We start from the raw sequence: 7,660 nt of genomic DNA on the forward strand, positions 1-7,660 counted from the left end.
AGAAGAAGAAGAAGAAGAAGAAGAAGAAGAAGAAGAAGAAGAAGAAGAAGAAGAAGAAGAAGGAAGAAGGAAGAAGGAAGAAGGAAGAAGGAAGAAGGAAGAAGGAAGAAAAAAGAAAGAAGAAAGAAGGCCCCTTTAGCAACAGAAGTCAACGTTGGAAATTAAGAATGAACCTTCTGCAGGCAATGGATCATAGGTTCGCTTTTCAAATTTAAAGTATAACCGCTGCTTTAGTAAGAGTTCGGCAGAATATATTCCCGTGTAAGTAATGACTTTCTGGTGAAAAATCAAGACAAGACGTAAACCTTGAAATGGACCAGAATTCTTGAGAATTTGACAGCTCTGGGCTCACGTGCAAAGGCAAAAATTCCCGTCTGATTCACTTCCATGAACACTGATGTGAAATTCCCTTTGACAACAGCATCATGTCCTCTGTTAAAAATTTTCTAAGCATTAGATACTGTATAAAACCAACGAAATCAGGTGGCATTCGAAGCAGGTCAATAGAGAGAAAGCTGGATCCTCAGCATGACCCAGAGGAAAACAATCTAGTGGAACGTCTAAAAGAAACTCACGGAGAGCGGCCATTCTTAATACTATCTCCCACCCCGAAGGCCACATGTTCCACGCAATGCATTGTAGCTTCAAAACTGTCGAATATCCAGAAATAATGTGGTCAAAGTTTTTAGGGGCTTTTAGCCACTTGGAAGAGGGCTGGCTTTATCCTGTTTTGCTGTTTGACCTAAGAGAGCAGAACTAGGTTGGAATGAGCTAAATTTCTGCTCATTATAAGAGAGTTGTTCCTAACATTACAAGGCATCCCCAAGTGCCTCCAAGTAAAGAGCTGCTCCCAGAAGCAGTGGCTCAGGGGGCGACTAGGAGGCTCAGTGGAGAGAGAGAGCCAGGCCTGGAGATGGGAGCCCTGGGTTCAAAAATTTGGCCTTCCAATACTTCCTAGCTGTGTGGCCCTAGGCAAGTCACTTAACCTCCATTGTTTAGACCTTGCTGCTCTAAGGGTTAAAAAAAAAAAAAAAAAAAAAAAAAGTAGTGGCTCCCGCCTCAGTGGATATCTTTAACCAATGGCTGGATGACCATCTGGGTGTGGTATGGAGGGAATCTTTTTTCCAGTGTTACACTCAACTCCAAAATTTGGTGAGTGCAAAGTTGATATCCCTGCAGAGCCGGAGAGGCATCTCTCCTAGTCCCCAACAGTCCTGAAGTTCAGGACTGCCATTGCCTTGCCCCGTATTAGCCTTTTAATTTTCTGATAATCATCTTTTTTGTGTTCTCCTGTTTTCTCCCCAGAGTCTCCTTTCAAAAAAAAGCCACCGAAGCCCATATTTTTTCTCCCTACTTCGGAGGAGATTAAGCAAAAACAATCGGGGACCTACATTTGCCTCCTGGAGGATTTTTTCCCCAATGTCGTTAAAACGTATTGGAAAGAAGATGGGAACGCACAGCCTCTGGATGCCCAGTTTGGACAGATCACTGGGAGTGGAAATTCATACTCCCAGGTCAGCTGGCTGACAGTGAAGGAAGACGTGTTGCGGAAAAATCTCACCTACTTCTACCAGCATGAGGACTTGGGCACAGAACCTAAGGAAGTGTCGATTCCTTCAGTCTGGGGAAAAGGTATGTACCCAGATCCTAGGCTTCCTGGGTGGGGACACTTCTCCACCCCGGCTTCTCTCCTTAAAGGGCCTTCCATCGACAGGATCAGGAACCTGTCTTAGGTCAGTAAAAGTCCTGCCCAGCCTCCCAAAGTCAATTCAGGATCAAACATGTATTAAATGCTTACTGTATGCCAAGCACATCTAAGCACTGGACATGCAGATTTTAACTGGGGAAGTAAGAGAGAAAAAAAGAGAGAGGGAGGAAAAGAGACAGAGAAGAACAGAGAAGAGGAAAGAAAGAGAAAGGGGGAGAGACATGGAAACAGAAAGAGAGATGGGGAGGCAGAGGCAGGGAAGAGATGAGAGAGGAAGGTGGAAAGGGAGAGGGGGGAAAGACAGAGAGAGAAACAGAGAAGAGATATGGAGAAAGCGAGTGAGAAAGACACACATATAGATGAAAAGAGAGAAAGAGAGTAAATAAAGCAGATCTACAGAAAAGCCACCTGATCGTTAGGACTGAATTGCCCCGTCAGGAATCAGACTGAATGGACCAGACAGAATTGGGCCAGTTACACTGCCAGACATGGGTGAACCAGAGTGCTGGGTCAAAGCAAGCTCTTTGTTCCTTGCTTTCTGTCCATGAGCACATCTAAGGCTTCCCCCCTGCTTTTAACATTCGTCTTCATCTTCCATCCTGCCCCACCACTAAGAGAAAAGCAGAGACATGTACGGTTCCCGGGATGTGGCCTGTGTGCTCAACGAAAGGCTCTCACATCAAACCAGCGGGGCCAGGATTCTGCCCTCCCCGTTGGGTTTTAGTGAGCTTTGGGGGACAGGCGAAGGCAGAGCCCTGTGAGTCCACGGGGTGCGGATCACACATTATCTCCCATCAGTTCGAACTGGCCAATTAATTCCCCAGTGGTGGAGATGTGCCAAACTGGGCGTTGATTTGGCTTCAGATACAAAATGGCAGTTTTCACTGTTGCTTCTCAGCTAAATGAGAAGTTCCTGGAGAGGGAAGCCTCCTTTCACTTGGGCCTCTCTGTCTCTGGTGCCCGGGACAGGGAGAGCTCGTGGCGACCCGAAGCAGTTCCATTTTGTCTAGTTACCCAGTAGTGGAGAGCTTGAGCCCAATGGCTCTCTTTGTATAGACACAGCCCATGAGCCTCGGAGAAGGGCCAGAGGCGGAGGGCTCAGGGTCGATACCAGGAAAGGAGAGGGACAGGATTGGCCATTTCCCCAAAGCCTGGCTCAGCGCTTGCACGGCTCTTGAGGGTTCCGGTGAGTCATCTTTTGCATGGGTTGCCTGCTCTGGCTTTCACGGGGGAAGGTTTTTCCCCCCTTAGACGTGCATTTCAAAACCAACAAGGAAACCATAAAGAAATGAAAGGCCCGATAAAGGGAGCTGCTTTTACTGGACACGTCCAGACTAACCGAAGACAGATTGTTCTCGAGAGCGTCTCGCTTGTCACTTCGGTGAATTGGCTGAGAAAAAGGTCACGAGAAACTTCCTGTTCAATAGAGCAATTCAGGGGAAATTCATGTTTGGCCGAAGTTGGTCAAAGTGGTTGAGCCCAAGCTCGGTACGTAACCGACTCAAGCACCGGCTTTGGTTTTGACTTTGTCAACGTGACTGGGGCCTGGCCCATGGCTTCCTTTTGCCATTTCTCCCTCCTTCTTGGCAGCCTCGCGCTCCCCACTTTCCAAGTGTGGCGATACAAAATCCTATCTGCACCCAGGAGGTACGCACAGTAGGTGTGATGGGAAGGAGGCGAGCTTTGAATTCGGGGAACTCAGGCTCAGATCTGGGTTCTGTCCTTTGTGGCCTTGTTTGTCTGGGCCTTGGCTTCTTTGCCTGTAAAAGAGTGGGTCACATCCCTGGGCTTCTCGTTTTTTTATTCACGGCCCCCCTGGCTACCCAGTGACCCCTTCTCAAAACAATGTTGTCAAGTGCATAAAATGAACAATGTAGAATTACAGAGGAAAGCGACTCTACTAAAATACACGTATTTTTAAAAACAAGGTTAACTGTCCAGGGTCACACAGCTCGTAAGCGTCTGAGGTCACGTCTGAACTCGGGAAGATGAGTCTTCTTGACTCTGGCTGGACTAGGTGTTCCGACTGTCCACACAGCAGTGCTTGGTATACATTAGGCACTTAATAAATGTTTATTGATTGACTGACTACCGTTCTCTAAAGAAATGAATTTTCTTTGGTTCAAGTAGTCAGAACAGCTACGCATTCAGCTAAGCACACAAGGTCCCTGGAGGAGATAGTGCTTTGTCTGGGATAAGCTGTTTCCTGCTGGTACCTCACTACTCCCATGTGCTGAAAACCAGCCACGGCAGCGGGTACAAAGAACGAATGAATGGGAATAGGAAAGGCACTAATGACGACAAGCCAAGCCTCTGGCCGGCAGCCTCCGTAGCTTCCTCTGGATGGCTGGGTGTCTCTCTGCGGCCAAGCCTGCCTGATACAAAATGAAAAGCTCTGGTTTCTCTCCTTCTTCTAGTTTTCTCCAAAGAGTCTCCTTCAGGAGCCTGCGAGGATACTCAAAGGAAGGCTAAAGGTAAGCTTCCCATGAGCACCTTTTCCAAGCCGATGGTATTTTTGACTCAGGTTCAATTCAATATTTGACTTGCAAAGATTGGGGGAGGAGCGGAAGCTTCCCAGAGTCCAAAGAAAGACGCCAATCCTGCCTGCTGGGAATCTGGGATGGCTGGTTTGTCCATGGAAAGGCACCTCCCCCCTGTCGCCATCCGGCTGGACAGACCTGGAGGTTCAGGCTTCAGGGGTCCAAAAGCTTGGAAGTTTGGGATTGAGGAGAACTAGGAGAGGTGCTTGCTAGGAAGGAATCCATCCCAGACCTTTTTCTGAGGATCCCGAGGTCTTGGTCAGCCATGCTCGCTAATGGTGCGGAATGATGGCCAGTGCACCGAAGGCCTCTGAGACTCAGCTTCCTCATCTGCAAAAAATGAGCTCAGTGGAGGAAATATTGGGCTTGCAGGCAGAAAAAGCGCACCTTCATTCATAGCCTGGACACTCACTGGATGCTGGTCAAGTGGCTCAGTTTCCTCATCTGTATAATGAGGATAATAACACCTTTTCTCACAAGGTTGTTTTTCAGAAAGTACTCATTCGCTGTTTCCTCATCTGTAACCGAGGGAGAGGACAGGCTAGAGCAGGGGTCGGCAACGTCTGGCTCTCTCTCGAGCCATCTCTGGCTCTTTTGAGGGCCAGATGTGGCTCTTTCTGCAGGAGCCATAAAGTCCATTTTTTTCCAGGCACTGTTACAGGAGCAGCACTGTGAGCACTGCACGGCTCTCACGAAATTACATTTTAAAAATGTGGCGTTCATGGCTCTCACAGCCAAAAAGGTTGCCGACCCCTGGGCTACAGGATACCTAACGGGTCCCTCCCAGATCTAAATCTAATGTAAAAAAATAAGGAAGGAGTCCTATCCATTCCACCATTTACCAATTTGTCACATCAGGTAAGTCATAGACGTTTAGGACTGGAAGGGACTTGAGGGGTCAGTCGAGCCCAAACCCTCATTTTCCAGTTGAAGAAACAGGTCCAGTAACAGGATGGGATCAAGCCATGCAGCACCATCACAGAATGAGTTTCCACAGAAATGGGCTCAGGGCCAAATGAAGCTTTTGGCCAACGTGGGCTGTCTGCACAAGCACGAGGGCCTTGTTTAGTTCTTGGTGGGGGCATCCCTCTAGCTACGATCTGGAGCGGACTGCTGATGAGAGCCACAGAAATGCCCCCCATTCCTACTGTACTTTTAGCTTTCCAATGGGTTTTCCAAGCTTTAGTCCAGAGAGGTCCCCACAAAAATCTCCAGGAGATAAGAAAGCCCCCGATGAGAGATGAGGAAGAAGCCGGCTGAAGCCCTGGGCATGGTCACCAGCTAGAGACCTGGCAAGACCAGCCCCAGAAATGAAAGCTTCTCACTTGCAGCGCCGTCTTCCTTAAACCCCAAGACCTGTGGAGTCAAACTCAAATGGACATGGGGAACCCCTGCGGGCTACATAGTGACTTAGTTTTAAAATGCCACCTCATCTACATTTCATGGAATCTTCATTTAGTTCTCAATTCTCTTTTAACCTGGTTTGGGAGGCACTGGGAAGTGTTGTGGGCTATGGGCCACCAGCTTGATGCCTCTGCCCTGAACCATAGTTCTTTCATGCAGAAAAGAACCCCCCTCCCATGCCAGCTCTGGAAAAATCTGTCTTAAGGGCATGTGCAACTTCTCCGTGTCTCTGAGGAGGATAACTTACATTTCCATAGTGCTTTGTAGATTTCTGATAGACATTGGGCTTTTCTTGCAATAATTCAATCATTATTCCCATTTTATGGACATAGAAACTAAGGTTCAGAAGAGTTAGAGGTAGCTGGGGTCATAAAGCTGTTAAGTTCAGAGGAAACTTGAGGTCTTCAAACCTTGGATCAGGGCTCTTTGCTCATCACCTGTGTCCTGTCTAACTTACGGGCTCCGAGAAGCAAAAGTTTAGATTGTCTGGAGTATTTTCTCATTGGGAGGCAGTGGGTTCACCTTCACTGGGAGTCTTCAGGCAAAGCCTGTGTTGCTGTTTGGTGAGAATGATGCAGATCAAGGGTTCTTAACCATTTTAGGGTCCTGGTCTCCTTGGGCAGGCTGGCGAGCCTAGGGGCCCCTTCTCAGAATCATATTTTTTAAAGAATAAAATAAATAATAATAATAATGCACCAGGTGTTGTGCTAAGCATTTTATAATTATTATCTCATTTGGACCTTACAACCACAGATGAAGAAAGTGAGATAGACAGAGGTTAAGTGACTTGATCAGGGTCATACAGCTAATAAGTATCTGAGGCTGGGTTACAAAGGAAACCAATTTTATTGAAATGCAGTTATCGATTTTTTAAAGTTAAGTTCATGGCCTCTTGGTTAAGAACCTCTGATGTATTAGGGATTTTTGTTCAAGTAAGAGTTGGCCTAGGTGGCTTCTGAGACCTTTCCACCTCAGAATTAATTCTCTAGCAGATCTGGGAGCATGACCTAATTCAGTATTACTACTATTACTACTACTAATAATAATAAATAACTAGTTATATATATACATATATGTATGTATCTATCTATACATATATATGTACATAAGCATACGCAAACATACATAGTCCATGCTGTAAATGTTATTTATTATTATTATGCTGTTGGAAGCTCCCGGGGGAGTGCTGGGAAATTATATCATACAGAAAAGTCCTGAGAAAATACAATACGCTCCTTGCTCTCTCCATCTCCTTTGGGGCTCATTTTCATTTTCAGTGCTGTCCCTGCCGGAAGCCCAGGTTCTCCAGCTTCTGCTCCCAGAGCCTTGCTCTTCTGTCCCTCAAAAGGCCATGCAGCACTAACCAGGCTCTCTCCTTTTAGGTCTCGAGGAGCTGCATTTTGCCAACATGTCAGCCTATTACACCTACACCCTCCTGCTTGTGAAGAGTATCACCTACTTCATCTTTATCCTCTTCTTCCTGTACCAGAAGACAATGGACAGGAGCCCAAAGGCAAAGTAGGCATGCTGAGGGGCCCTCCGGGAGGGTTGGTCTACACCTTCCATTTTGTCTTCTGCACGAGGTGGACAGTGGTCATCTCCTCAGCTCTCATCATTTCTCATTTACTTAGCACTGGCATTTGCTGTAACTTGTAAAATGCAAATCAGGCTCTTCTACTCTGCTGGACAAACAAGAAACCTCAGGTTGTGAGAAGCAGGTCGTTTGGGTGCTTTGCTTTAGATACCGATGTCCCCCTCTTCCTGAGGGACCTTCCCCCAATAAAAACCACTGAAGCTCCCTCCTTTCTGTGTCAGTGCTTTTAGTGTGACCTTGCCAGAAGATCTCTAATGGGGAGATGATGGGAGCTCACCTCTGTGGAGCTTTTCAGGTGCGTGCAGCACTCGACACACATTATAATAGCCTTGGAGTCTCACAACAGCCCAGCAAGGGAGGCATTACGGGGATAACCCACTGCAATTTGAGAAGAAAAATACTCATTGTTTAAAG

General features: G+C 47.0%; 1 protein-coding gene across 1 annotated transcript in view; it reads left to right on the plus strand.

Annotated features, from left to right (window-relative positions):
• LOC123246584 (immunoglobulin lambda-1 light chain) overlaps positions 1 to 7,174 on the plus strand; it is a 30,516-nt gene extending 23,342 nt beyond the window's left edge. The window contains exons 5-7 of the mRNA XM_044675425.1: positions 1,306 to 1,632; positions 4,126 to 4,197; positions 7,035 to 7,174. Coding sequence (XP_044531360.1) covers positions 1,306 to 1,632; positions 4,126 to 4,197; positions 7,035 to 7,174 — 539 coding nt within the window. The remainder of the gene's footprint in view (positions 1 to 1,305; positions 1,633 to 4,125; positions 4,198 to 7,034) is intronic.
• The last annotated feature ends 486 nt before the right edge of the window (positions 7,175 to 7,660 follow it).

The sequence above is a fragment of the Gracilinanus agilis genome, chromosome 1 (assembly GCF_016433145.1).
Source record: "Gracilinanus agilis isolate LMUSP501 chromosome 1, AgileGrace, whole genome shotgun sequence".
NCBI lineage: Eukaryota > Metazoa > Chordata > Mammalia > Didelphimorphia > Didelphidae > Gracilinanus > Gracilinanus agilis.